The sequence below is a fragment of the Penaeus vannamei genome, chromosome 31 (assembly GCF_042767895.1).
Source record: "Penaeus vannamei isolate JL-2024 chromosome 31, ASM4276789v1, whole genome shotgun sequence".
Classification (NCBI taxonomy): Eukaryota; Metazoa; Arthropoda; class Malacostraca; order Decapoda; family Penaeidae; genus Penaeus; species Penaeus vannamei.
The window spans coordinates 4,128,764-4,141,924 of NC_091579.1; the positions used below are offsets into that span (position 1 = coordinate 4,128,764).

The 13,161-nt window shown below is 37.0% G+C and overlaps 2 protein-coding genes and 1 long non-coding RNA gene across 4 annotated transcripts in view; 2 read left to right on the forward strand and 1 right to left on the reverse strand.

The window, feature by feature from the left end:
• Cep97 (centrosomal protein 97kDa) overlaps window positions 1-4,082 on the reverse strand; it is a 35,527-nt gene extending 31,445 nt beyond the window's left edge. For both annotated transcript variants that reach the window (XM_070143692.1, XM_070143691.1), the window contains exons 1-3: window positions 4,038-4,082; window positions 864-896; window positions 1-79 (exon numbers count right to left, since the gene is read on the reverse strand). The exon at window positions 1-79 is cut by the window's left edge and continues 79 nt beyond it. In XM_070143692.1, coding sequence (XP_069999793.1) covers window positions 1-79; window positions 864-896; window positions 4,038-4,050 — 125 coding nt within the window. In that variant the 5' untranslated portion in view covers window positions 4,051-4,082. The remainder of the gene's footprint in view (window positions 80-863; window positions 897-4,037) is intronic.
• Window positions 4,083-4,379: 297 nt separating this feature from the next.
• On the forward strand, window positions 4,380-10,913 carry RpL24 (ribosomal protein L24). The gene is made up of 7 exons (XM_027357682.2): window positions 4,380-4,457; window positions 4,594-4,669; window positions 9,648-9,733; window positions 10,196-10,309; window positions 10,420-10,467; window positions 10,578-10,656; window positions 10,797-10,913. Exons 1-7 carry the CDS (start codon window positions 4,453-4,455, stop codon window positions 10,875-10,877), a joined length of 489 nt encoding a protein of 162 aa, XP_027213483.2. The 5' UTR covers window positions 4,380-4,452; the 3' UTR covers window positions 10,878-10,913.
• A 1,140-nt stretch (window positions 10,914-12,053) lies between these two features.
• LOC138867589 (uncharacterized) lies at window positions 12,054-12,908 on the forward strand. Its single transcript, XR_011399848.1, has 3 exons — window positions 12,054-12,191; window positions 12,473-12,500; window positions 12,773-12,908. It is a non-coding gene; the product is annotated as an uncharacterized lncRNA (long non-coding RNA).
• Window positions 12,909-13,161: the final 253 nt, after the last annotated feature.

Genomic DNA, 13,161 nt, shown 5'->3' on the forward strand with positions numbered 1-13,161 from the left:
GCTTGGTTGGCAGGTGCCTTCTCAAGGCGTTTCAGGCGTCGGCCACACAGATCAAGAACTACCTCCGAGTCACTGGCAACTGGCAGGCAGAAGAGAGAACTTTCAGTATGGATTAATGAATAGACACACACACACACACACACACACACACACACACACACACACACACACACACACACACACACACACACACACACACACACATAATATATATATAAACATACATTTATATATGATATATATATCTATATGTGTGTAAATATATATCTATCTATGTCTATCTATCTATCTATCTATCTATCTATCTATCTATCTATCTATATATATATATGAATAATAAACATTTGAGATAACAGTAATTTTTTTTTACTGATGAGAAAATATCTATTTATGATGGCTTGCAATTAGCACTAGAGAAAATGAGAAAAAAATCAATTCTGGATGATCTTAATATCTTTACATAAGAATGAATGAACAGAAAGATAATGGTAAGTTGCATAACATGAATCTGTATCACACTCACTGGCAACTAATACTGGACAAAGACAAATAAGAGGTAATTTAAGATACTTTGTTGTATGTACAAATGAATTGACAAATGGGGATTAGTTACCTCAAAAAGAAAATGCATCTTGAGCCTAAAATTTTATCATAAAATATATACTGTGGAAAAATAAAAACCATTTTATGTATGCAAGCCTCATTAATCCCCTCCTCTGCATATTTTTCTGCGACTGAAAAGACTGAAACAAATTTTTAAAAATTATCACTGTACCCTTGTCTTTTCTGTATACATTAAAGACAGCCTCACCATTCAAAATCTTCCATTATCAACACAATAACAAGATTACAAAAATCCTTACCTGGATCGTCTTGTGCTTCATCTTTTTCCTCTCCTGCAACAAAATAAACACAAATTTAATCATTCAATCCACATCAGACAATACTTAATTTCAATAAATGTCTCTATATATCATATATAATAAGTAACATTAGATTCTTCATGAATACAAACAGATTAAATATTCCTAAACTATGCAAGCCTGGGTTCCAACAGACAGACTCAGATCTGTCTCATTAGCCACCTTCAGTAATCTAGCACATGGTTACCATCATTACTGCATACCATATGAATGCGATGAGAGCCTAGACTTCAAACTAAGATTATCTGTAACATATTTATTAACCATAATGTCGAAAGTACTTCAGGTACATCTTCCGGATCTTTAAATTGTATTACTATTTTGCATAAACTCTTACATCATGATATATGTTATAATTGATTACTAACTCCAATAACTCCATGCCCACCCCTGATATTGAGGTATTTCTTGCTAAAGGGTGGTTTGGGGGGTTTCCGCACAATAAAGCCTACGTATCTTCATTTTAGACAGTGAGAAGAATATAACAATACCAATATCAATGTGATCTATTAGGCAGAACTATTAAAGAAATTACTTGGACTTTATAAATGACAAATTACCCAATTGCTTAAAGTATAGGAAATCAATATGCATAATAATATCTTGGAGGAAATTATATATTTGTATTCTATACAGTATAATTAATTGCATGAAAGTGCACAAAATAAGTACATTAACATAATCTACCTATAAAAAGTATCTTGGTATACTTACAATGTAATGATACAGGTTAAAATATATACCAGATAGGGAGCTTTAACAACTAGCTGGGGATCTGAGAAATCTGTACCTATTTTAGCAAGCTTTTTGGTTCATGTAGTAATCTATGTGGCAGTTAGTGCATTTAGGATGGGCTTCATTTATTTACTTGTTCCACTTGCAAACTTTGTCTCTGACAGATGGAGTCCTGCTATTAAGTTTCACCCATTCTTTAATCACATGTCGCTGGGGATGGCATGTGCGTAAATGTGTTTTCCTGCAAACTTAAGGAAAGGTGAAATCAGGTGAGCAATAGCAGTCTGTGAGGTCACAAGGTCTACTAATTGACTCCTTTGTGGCTAAGTACTGGCAGAGCCATCTAGGCTATGTGCATAGACATTTCACAAAACAATAGTAAAGTGAACACAACACTTTCCCAATAGCACTGGATGTCAAACATATAAGACACCCGGAAAAATAAACATTACCAGGCGTCCCGCCCGTGCAACAAGAGATTGGAGCTTGAAATCTAATTTTGTCACCCGTGGCATGTGCTGATTTTGAAGCCACCCAGAAACCATTATTTTCAACTTGAAAATGTACCGGCGCTAGTGGGTTAAGAGAAAGACTCAACCAAATATGGATAACAGAGTAGTGGCTTACTTTCGAAACAATTTTGATATTAAACTGCAGGAAATCTGCTGATTTCAACCATTCTTGGCATTGTTTCTTGTGCAAATTATTTTGTTGAGGAGATCTGAGTACCATTTCTATCAACAATCTTGATTTGTTAGTCCTGATAGCAGGGGAGGGCATGAAGTATATCAGGGAAATTATGATGTAAAACAGGCTTATATATGAATAATACCAAACAAAAATGCATAAAACTAGTGCAAAAACTGCTTAAATGGAACTCTATGTACATCCCTGCCATCTTCAAAAATCTACACACCAACATACCAAAATTGGAAGAACTCTATGGGAATCCAACCCAAATTTCGGTAAAAACTACAGGATTTCACACCTTCCACCCCCCTCCAAAAAAAGTCTTGACCCATAAATCAACTCAACCTAGCAATTTAAGTTGCCGTGACTAGGCGTGCCCTTCGGACACTGCCCGAGGGGAGGGTTGATTGGGGGTTCTAACCCCCAAAACACACACCAGGACACATTCTCTTCACCTCAGTATATACAGCAAGACAGAGCTACAGCCATACTGTAAACAATAAACCAAATACTTTTATATACTGAAACATGAAACTGTCAAACTTTCTTTTGCTTCTCTCTACTGTGTGGATCCCTTCATTTCTAATCACTTTTTTTGGCATTTGGGGCACTTGAAGGGCTCAGATATCAAACTGTGATGGTTATTATGGTCCATTTCTTCTTCATTGCCACTATATAGTCTTAAGAATAACCCAGAATCGACACAACACTGAAAACAAAACATTTCTCGCCGACCTTCTGTCTCCGAAGGGCCGGGATTCCTCCTGTCAAAACTTGTGGCCGGGCACACGCATATGCAAATATGCAGGTGGTTCTTCAGACTAATTCACATACAAAATTGTATAATCAAATCTTAAAACATGTAAAGGAGGTATAACAACATTGATAAAGGTCAATGAAAGCATAAATGTGGAATAGCAGACATTGATGATTAACAAAAGTATCATTTTGACAACTGTGTATTAACACTTGAACTACCTGGCACATCGCAGTAAGGAGTTCTGTGGTCAGTCCAATATTTACTCTCAGCCACTACCTCGTACTGCATATTGTCCAAAATTTTATAAATGAGATCTAGTTAGACAAATACATTCTTTCAGTTATCATTCTTTCTAGACAGAAAAAAATTGACAAGTAACTTGGAAACTTTAAATTGCACAGCCCACAGCATCCACATTACACTGGAATGGTCAGTAAACTACTGCCTGGTATATTCTGGCAAGATGAAGCTGTCAGACCTCCCTAGGACTTTGTCATTGAATAAATAATAATATAAAAAACATGATAAAAATGGTCTGCCCGGATAAAGGTTAAATAAACACGAGTTTGTATTGTCCTTCCTCTCTTCAACACAATGTCAGGGAACAACATATTATCCCTGTTAGTCAAACACGGCTAATAAAATCGGGAAAATATTACAATCGGCGAAATATGTCCTGCAATTATGACGTTACGAGAAATACGAATCATGAATTTGCAATTGATCGAGTTGATGACTCTATTCTAACACACTTGCAACTTGACATTTCGCATTAAAGTAGTTATTTAATCACTTCCCAATCATCTCGAGACATATCTCGCCTCCGGAATATCCTTCTTATCTTCTTCTTTTAACTCATATTAAATTTCGAGTCGGTAAAAGGCCAGTAAGTTATTTAATTGAGCAAAAATAGACGAAATAGGACTAACCTGAGGAGGCCATGTTCGAGCCTGTGTTTTGATGCGACAAATCGATCAGGTATTTTACCATATTTTTTCTTCCTTGTCTAGACTCTTTGAAGATATTTTATATTGTATTTTGCTGATTTTAAAAATTATCGAACGTTTTTTATTATGTGTGGGTGATTACCTCATTAATTTTTGCATTCAGGTCTATGGTGAAAATAGCCTCTGCACTATTTATCTATTGCATATATAATTTCGTTAGATTTTACGACATAAAGAAAACAATATGATAAACGAAATAAAAAATATAGTGAATTATGGATATATAATGCTTAATAAGAGTAAGAATATTGTAAAACAAGAAAATTAGGAGAGCGAGAGAGCGCATGTCGACGCTCACTTGTTTACTTTCTGCCTTTTCGTAGTTGTTTCCTTCACCATGAAGTGAGTTCCGTCAGGGTGTCGATTTGATGTCGTGAAATATCTGGTTAATCTTCGTGTTTCCGAGTCTTTTACCGATACACTATAGGAGAGCAATAATCGACGATGCTTATCAAGGCTTATTATATTTATATTTCAGGATACAACTCTGCAGTTTCAGCGGATACAAGATCCAGCCGGGCCGTGGCAAGACCATGGTCCGGACGGACGGCAGGGTGAGTTTTTTCTACATATTTCTTTTTAAGAGTTCTGTGCTTCATTTCCAGTGAAATATAGAAATAATTAACTCGATATAGTGGCCTGGCTTTATTGGGTATTATTTGTAGATAGAATAGACTTTTTAGCTTGCAATAAATTCGAGCTAAATCTTTGGCTGACAAAGTTCCTAAAATATATTTAAACAAAGGTAAAGTGAAGGATTTAGAAGGACAAATGCTTATAGTTTCAAAGCTCTAGTCTTAAAATGTTATTTGGCAGCAACAAAACGTTTATTTTACTGTAATTTCACAAATGTAGGCGAAGTGATGGAATGTAAACAACAACGCGTGGTGAATTTTGCGTTGGTGAGAAGTGTTGAAGTAAAGTTCCTCGAGGATGAACCACAATGAACCACACAAGAAATGGCCTTTCTAGAATCGGAGAACGGGGGAGGTCTGCTCTAAACATGAAATTTCTCTCATTACCACATGCACATTCAGATTATCCCTAGCTAGCATACCATAGGCTGGCGAAACTATTTATGGCGCTTTGGCAAAGGTTTCTAACATTTGTTTATTCCATGGTCTAACTTTGGTAAAATATTGCTAAATAAAGTATAGAGTATGGACTGAATGTCTCTGAAACCATAATTCCCAAGAGAGCTCTGTAAACACTATCTTGTCAGAATATGCATGTTTGTTGGCCTTTGCTGCAGTATCGGTGACTGGCGTACAAGATTCAGTGATAATAGGCATGGGGAGGAAGTTATACGCAGCAATTGCATATGGTGGAAAATACTGATTTGCTATGTATTTAGAAGCATTTGATCATAACAGCTAATGGAACTAATGAGGATGTACTGTTGATTTTGAGTCCAGATGATATGGCTGCAATCATATTTGGTGCATTTTTGGAGAGAATGTCAAACCGGAGGGGAGTTCTACTGAATACCTTAGTATAACTGATAAGACATTGGTATCAACAGATTTCTCTAGCCCTCTCATTACATGTGCTTGTGGGAACTATTCTGCAAAACACCTAAAAAAATGCACATTCTTGGCCCTGGGGAAGGACAGGATTTGGAGGTAGGCAGCCCTTCAGGAGGGGGTCACAGTGGGCATACCTGCATTAGGCAATGTAGTGATTGGTATTTGTTACCAACAGCAACACTGGGAAGTCCCTAAACCAAAGTATATGCGAACCCAAAATGAGGCCACTGCAGCTATAATCGGTATCTTATACCTTAGTCATTAAACTTAACTTAATGTGGGCATGGCATGTATGATGGGTTAATGGTCAAAAAGGTTCTGGTCCTTGGTTGATTTCTTTGTAATGGAAGAATTACGGTTGGGCAAATTGAAGATATCATTCATGTAGATGATAAAAAAATTGGTCATCGGTAGAAGGAATTTTCTAGACATGTACGGTAATAGCACAAATAATAAATTGCTAAACGCATCTCCCACAGCTCAAATCTACTGTGCTTCTGAGTTTCAGCACTTATCTTGCCATTTGGGGCCAGACTCACCCATCAACCCACCCCTATGGTAGAGCAGCCGGTCATTTTTTTCTTAGTGGCCCTTAGTGCTACTGGATTTCTAATTCCTAGCAATATGTCTATAATATAATCATAATGTTAGTAGTGTGAGGATTAATAGCATAAGTTTTTAGATTTTCTATAAATTCAAATTGGATTTTAAAGTTAAGAATATAATTATTCTGGGTACGAGTTCTACCAAAATGGTCAGCCATGCATAATGACTGGCAAAATAGTAAGCTCGAAGATAAATCTTGAGGTAATTGGTTATGCTTTCTTTAAAGCATATTCTTATGCTACTCAAGAACAAAAATGTTATGAAAGTGAGAAGGGGGATATGTAGATGCTTAAGAGAACTGCCATGTCCAGCAACGTAGAAAAATATTGCTAGAAAATCATGTTAAACATTGACACAAGCAATGGTATTTTTTCAAATATAGTCGATGCCACGAAACTGTTGATATCCCTGATTTTCCAACTGCTTTTGGGTATGTGTAGCAGCGTATCTGAATATTGCAAGGCATGTTTCATCTGATGAGAATAAGACCATCTCAGTGAGACATGAATGCCGGAACAACTATTCAAGACTAGACAAATTTGAAACCCAAAATATCAAACCCTCCATAACCTAAGGTTCTGTTCATTATTGAATGTTTTGACACTACTACTAACAATAGTTGTGTAGCTGTACATGCCTGGCTTCATGTGAACCCTTTCAGTGATGGTTACGGCTATATCAGGCATGATGTAATGGTTTGACTTGTACATGTCACTCGCAACAGGTGGGGCTCGCTCTACACAGCTTAGGCCTAGCCACTAATTCTAGACTGATATATAATGTTACATCGCATAATTCACGCCTTATCTTGGATACCATGTTTGTTGTGGTTTTATAAAGTGAAGTAAACATCAGAAGTGTTGGTTTCCCAAACCAGTCATTTGCTAGTAGGTTGCTCATTCGAAAAATATAGTACTTCTAACTGGTATTGTACAGAGTTGCATACTACCTAGGAATATGGAGTCCACAAGGAGAACAGTTTATTACTATCTTGATACATCATATCATGTGGTGAATATAGACCTTGGGGGGGGAAAATACCAAAGTCAGAACTGTTTATGCTGAGATAATATTGCAAGGGGGAGGCAGAGAGTCTTGACTACACATCAGTGTTTGAGTGTGCCTATCCTGTACATACCTGATAGTCTCCAATTGAGTAAGCCGAATGCCTGGATTCTGGGCCACATGTAGGCAGCAAAGCACCCAGTATCCATATATCTCTGTAGTGTACCTCTTGCCAATAACAATAACTAAAAATTACAAACTAAAAATTACAAAATTAACTATCTTAATTTTCTGTATCCCCTTACACCACTAGTCACAGTATGTAGTAATAGTATCCAGAGTATAGGACTATATCCTCCCTGGAGCAGGTGTTCTTCCAACCATGGCTTCAGATATATTCCATCTTCATTTGCTTGTTGAAATAATGCAGAAGTCACTTCCTAAATGCTAGCTTAGTTGAATATTTCTCAAGAGTATACTTATGAGCCATTCTGGTTTCCTGAGCCTTGGCTAAATTTTCAATATCGGCATATTGCCATCAACTGGCTGTCAAATTTTCTGTGATGGCATATTCCTATCATGTACCCAACATCCAAAAGTTTTCATATGATCATATTACTTTGATCTAATGGGTCTAGAGGTCTCCTGGACCAAGACCAAGGTCCAGGAATTTGGTGACCTGTTAGGAGAACCTGTTCAGTCGGTACGTGCTTGCGGCGAGGACATTGAAGTCAGAGAGCTTTACATACCTTGGTAGTGTAGTTCATAACTCTGGGCTGTCAGACCATGAAGTCAGCAGACGGATTGGCCTGGCAGCAGGGGTCATGAACTCTCTCAACAAGTGTATTTGGAGATGTCGGTACCTGTGCAGAAGGACCAAGCTACGGGTTTTCAAGGCCCTGATAATGCCAGTTTTGCTATACGGTAGCGAAACCTGGACATTGTCCTGTGCCTTGGAGGCTCGTCTTGAAGCCTTTTGTAATAGGTCCTTGCGCCAGATCATGGGGTACTGTTGGCGCGACCACGTGTCCAACCAACGGTTGCACCGTGAGACTGGCACAAGACCTGTTATCTGCACAATCCGTGATCGCCAACTCAGGCTATACGGCCACCTGGCTCGCTTTCCTCAGGATGATCCTGCCCATCAGGTCGTCTCTGTTCGAGACAACCCTGGGTGGAGGAGGCCTGTGGGACGACCGAGGAAGTCATGGCTTGGGCAGATCGACCAAACCTGCCGTGAAGAACTAGATGGGCCGAGTCCCTGCCTGGCGTCTAGCCATGAGGGATCCTCGTACGTGGAAGCGAAGGGTGGATGCGGCTATGCGCCCCCGTCGGCGTCAGCCCCCATGATGATGAGAAGAATATTCCTTCAATACATGACCTGAATGAAATTTAGAAAAACCGCAGCCCACATTTTGTAGCTCTCCCTCTCCACACCAGGCTACCAGCATATATCTGAACATTTTTGTCCATAACTAAAGTTACATGGCTTTACCACTGATTTTTGCTTGTGAATATTTTGTGCACATAATTGGCTCCACAAATTCTTTTCTCTGCCTCCAAGTGACATGTAGATCTTGTCATGGCTGACATGGTTGTGGTTCTTGATGTACGAGTTATGTCATGCAAGCATTACATCTAATGCTGTCCTTTATAAGGTACCTTCATGCCCATGTCATATGTCCTAAGGTGTTGCCTTAGGGAGAAAGTGACATGCTATGCTCTTTTTGAGGTTAGTATTGAGCTTACAATTAATGTTTGCCATCCCTGTAAGATGTCACACTAAATAGCTGCACATTGCTCCTCTAGCTAATATTAGTCTTCTTGTGTTACTCAGTCATATTGTCTGTCAATGTGACACTTGTAATACGACTCGATAACCCTTTCACCCCAGGTAAAAAAGTTTGGCTGCCCCTGTTTGCACCCAGCTCGTTTGGTAGTTTGTGAGTGACATTCAGCATCTATAACCTTTTATTTGGGTAAAATTTTTAGTATTCAAAATTAGAAATTTTACCTTCACTTTAGGTACTTAGCCTAAAAGCTTTACCATATAAATGAAGCCGCTACTATCAGAGAAAAATAAACAACATCCAATGAGCCAATGGCGCGGAAATCATCATGATACGATGCCATCCGGTTTTCTGTCCAATAGTCATGGCATGTACGTACATGCCACTCGGCGGCAAAGGGTTAAGGGAAGAGCTGAAATCGGGGAGTATCAAACGTATATGACTACATACAATATTTTTCTAAGCATTGCGAAAATTTTTATATATATCCTAATATTTTGTTTTCATGGCACTTTGGACTTTGAGTTCAATGTCTTACAAATTGATGTTAAAGTATTTGGAATTTTATATATCTGGGAAGATAATAATTAGCAATTTTCTATTAGGTCATGGTATTCCTCAATGCAAGAAGTGAGGCAGCCTACCTAATGAAGAAGAACCCACGTGAAGTACGATGGACGGTGTTGTACAGGTAAATGATTCTTTTTCTTTTTAGATGTGTAAGAGCCTTCTAGTTTTTAGCAGATCATGTGATGATGATTTCCTTTTCATTTATATTATATAGATTGATCCTTCTCCAATGTTTACTGCATCTTTCACTGATAAATGTACATGCATTCACAGTTGATGCTAAGACGCATATAGTTTGCCATTTGATTATGTAAAAGAGATCAAATGTAATACTATTAGTATGCAGTTAAAATTTATTACTATTTTACGTAAATTAATCATCATAGGGTGTGAGTCTTTGCTTACCATCATAAACAAGGTCTTTCAATCTTGGACTGATTTTAGTATAGTCCTTAAATTTGTCAAAATTCTGTAACCTTTCATGAAAACTGGCCCTGACTTTTGTAAAGAACTGTGCATATAATGAAATCTATGTATGGAAGTTTGGAAGACCAAAAGAAAATGAGGTAATCCTGTGTTACAGGCGATTGCACAAGAAGGGTGTCGAAGAAGAAGTGACAAAGAGACGTACCCGCCGTACCCAGAAGTTCCAGCGTGCCATTGTTGGTGCCTCCCTCACAGATATCATGGCTAAGAGGTTAGTGGTGCCATACTGTTCCTTGTGTTTATATTGGTATTATCAAGTGCAAGGTTACTGAGTGAGGTACATTGAACATTTATCAACAATTTCTTTTTACTGTGTTACAGGAACATGAAGCCCGAAGTTCGCAAGGCTCAGAGAGAACAGGCCATCAGGTTAGTATTTTCATTACCATGTGTACAAAACCTCAAAAAAGGGGGGAGAGAGAGAAGAAAAAAAAAATAAAGTGAAAATTATTTGATTAATGCATTAATACTTATTTCAGAGCTGCCAAGGAAAAGGCAAAGGCTGCTAAAGCTGCAAAGGCAGCTGCTAAGAAGCCCGCACCTCCCCAAGGAGCAAAGGTGAGGGACCCTACCAGGATGGAAGTTAGGAATATATTGCCATTGACATTCATTTAGGGATAAAATGATTACAGTTTTTTCCAGATTGTGTAAATTCCAGGAAATAATAAGTACTTTTTCCCCCCTTTTTTATATTGCAGCAAGGAAAAACTGGAGCAAAGGTTCCCAAGGTCCAGAAAGGTGGTCGCCCTGCACAGGGTGGACGTGGCCAACGCCGCTAACAATGAAAGCTATTAATAAAAAAAAACGAAGAAAAATGTATCTTGATATCCTTAAGCTCAAACATTGAATTGAATAGCATTTTAATTTTAACCCTCGGGTCTACTGTAGTCCAGTATACTCATTTTGATAATCTAGTGCAATTTGCTACCTGTATATATGCCATATCAGGTCTTTGGCTTTGACCACCACCACCTAATATTTGTTGGGTTCAGATGTACTTGTTCAGTTTTTTTAGATGTTTAGCACTGATGAACAGATAGCAAATATTTTATAGCATGTGGCTGGGTTCTAAAATGAGGCTGTAAGTTTTGTAGTGGCTTGCCACAAGGTTTTTAGGTTTTGACCACAATTTGTAATAGGTACAAATGCAGGAAAAAAGCTTGCTTAATCAAGGCTTAAGGATCACTTGAAATACTTTGTGATTGAAGGTTATTACAAATAATTTAATGTAAAACATTTCATATTTGGAATGAAATGTTTCTAAACTGAATACACCAAAGTAGTTGAAATTTAACCATGACTGATATAGGTTGGTGGGTTGGGTTTTGGTCATGGATAGAGCAGCAAGATTAAGGCTTGATAAAAGTAAAAATGTTTCGAGAGCTGATTCTTTATATTCATTTTAGACAAGTTATCCTGTCATATTGTCTTTGCAAGGTAAGCTTTTTATGATGTGTGTTAGATGTTTAAATGGATGATGAAAGCAAACTGGTATTAAATGATGCCAGTGTCAAGAATGTGTCTGAGCCTGTGTAGGGGAACCCAAACAATAGTCAGCCATGAAATTGTTCACTAAAAGTATGCATCATGTGGCTTCAATTGTGGAATGGAATGAAAATTAGAATTCCTGTCTGGCACTACCAAGAGCTGCTTTCATTACCACCAAGGGTAAGTCAGAGATGACTTTGACAATAGTGAAAATAGAATTAATTTCAGATTTTAAAAAAATATAAAAAAATAAGTGCATCATTATATTGTTCAAAGTTTACTCAAGGAACCCCTAAAGAGGAATTTGGTTAAGTATTAATGAACTTCTTCAATTTTTCAGATATCCTGTGGTAAACTTTTACAAAAATGGTTTGTTCCTAAAGGTAAGTGTTTGCATAAATTTTATTTTGTATGGAATTGAATGATGAGAATGAATTACCGGTTGAAATGCATGAAAATAAACCAGCGGCAAACTTTATATCTGAATATGTTTGTTTTGGTGCAAAGTTTTCTAGGTCTGAAAATGATTTGACATGCTCACTTAATTTTTCAGTTATGTTGCTTGCAACTGCCATGGATTCCTCCAATTAAAGGAAACTATAGAAGTAAGTGCATTTTATTTAATCTTTTTTTTTTTTCTCTTTCAAGTTGCCTGACATGCCAAATAATTGCGATTGATAGAAGGTTCTAGGACCTTTTTCTGTCACCTCTGTAATAATGAGAAATTCTTTGCTCTGTTGAGTTGAATGATGATTTTTGTATATTCTGTCAATCCAATGAGTGAAATTGATTACAAATTCCTTTCTGAAAAGGAGTGTTAATCTCTCTTGGTATTTGTAAATCCATTTAGCTAATTCCTGCCTCCCCTCCCCCCTTTTTGTTACAGGATCTAAAAGGGGCAACCTTTTCAAGTGGTAAGTGAATTTTTTTTTTTTTTTACTTGTTGAAATGGATATTGAAGTAATTAAAAACCAGAACCATTACATTTGTCATTATAGAAGAGCCTTTTTTATACATAGATAAAAAGTCAAGATTTCTTGAATTAATCAATTAAAATGATGAGAATGAATTACCGGTTGAAAGGCATGAAAATAAACAAGCGGCAAACTTTATATCTGAATATATTTGATTGAGCAGAATGTTTTCAAGGTCTAAGAATAATTAACAAGCCAATTTAATTTTTCAGATATGGCTATGGTTTTATATATTAGAGTACAAAAGTTTATGGCTTACTTGGCACAGTGGTGACACACACCAAGTGCAAGAGTTTGAATCCTGGCCAAGTTCCAAGATGAATAGAAAAGGCATGCTTTCAAGTGGTAAGTCAGAATTTTTTTTAACATATTGAAAAAGATGTCAAAGCAATCCAATAACTGAACTATTGCATTTGTCATTTTAGAATAGCCTTTTTTACACATAGAAAAAATAATTTCAAGATTTCATGAATTAGTCAAACATAAGAGTGAATTATTGTTAGAAAGACCTGAAAAAAGTAATGCAGCATTATTTTATTCTGAGTGTGCATAAGAAAATATTAAGGTCAATTTGGTTGTAAAGTATTAACAAATTTGTTTA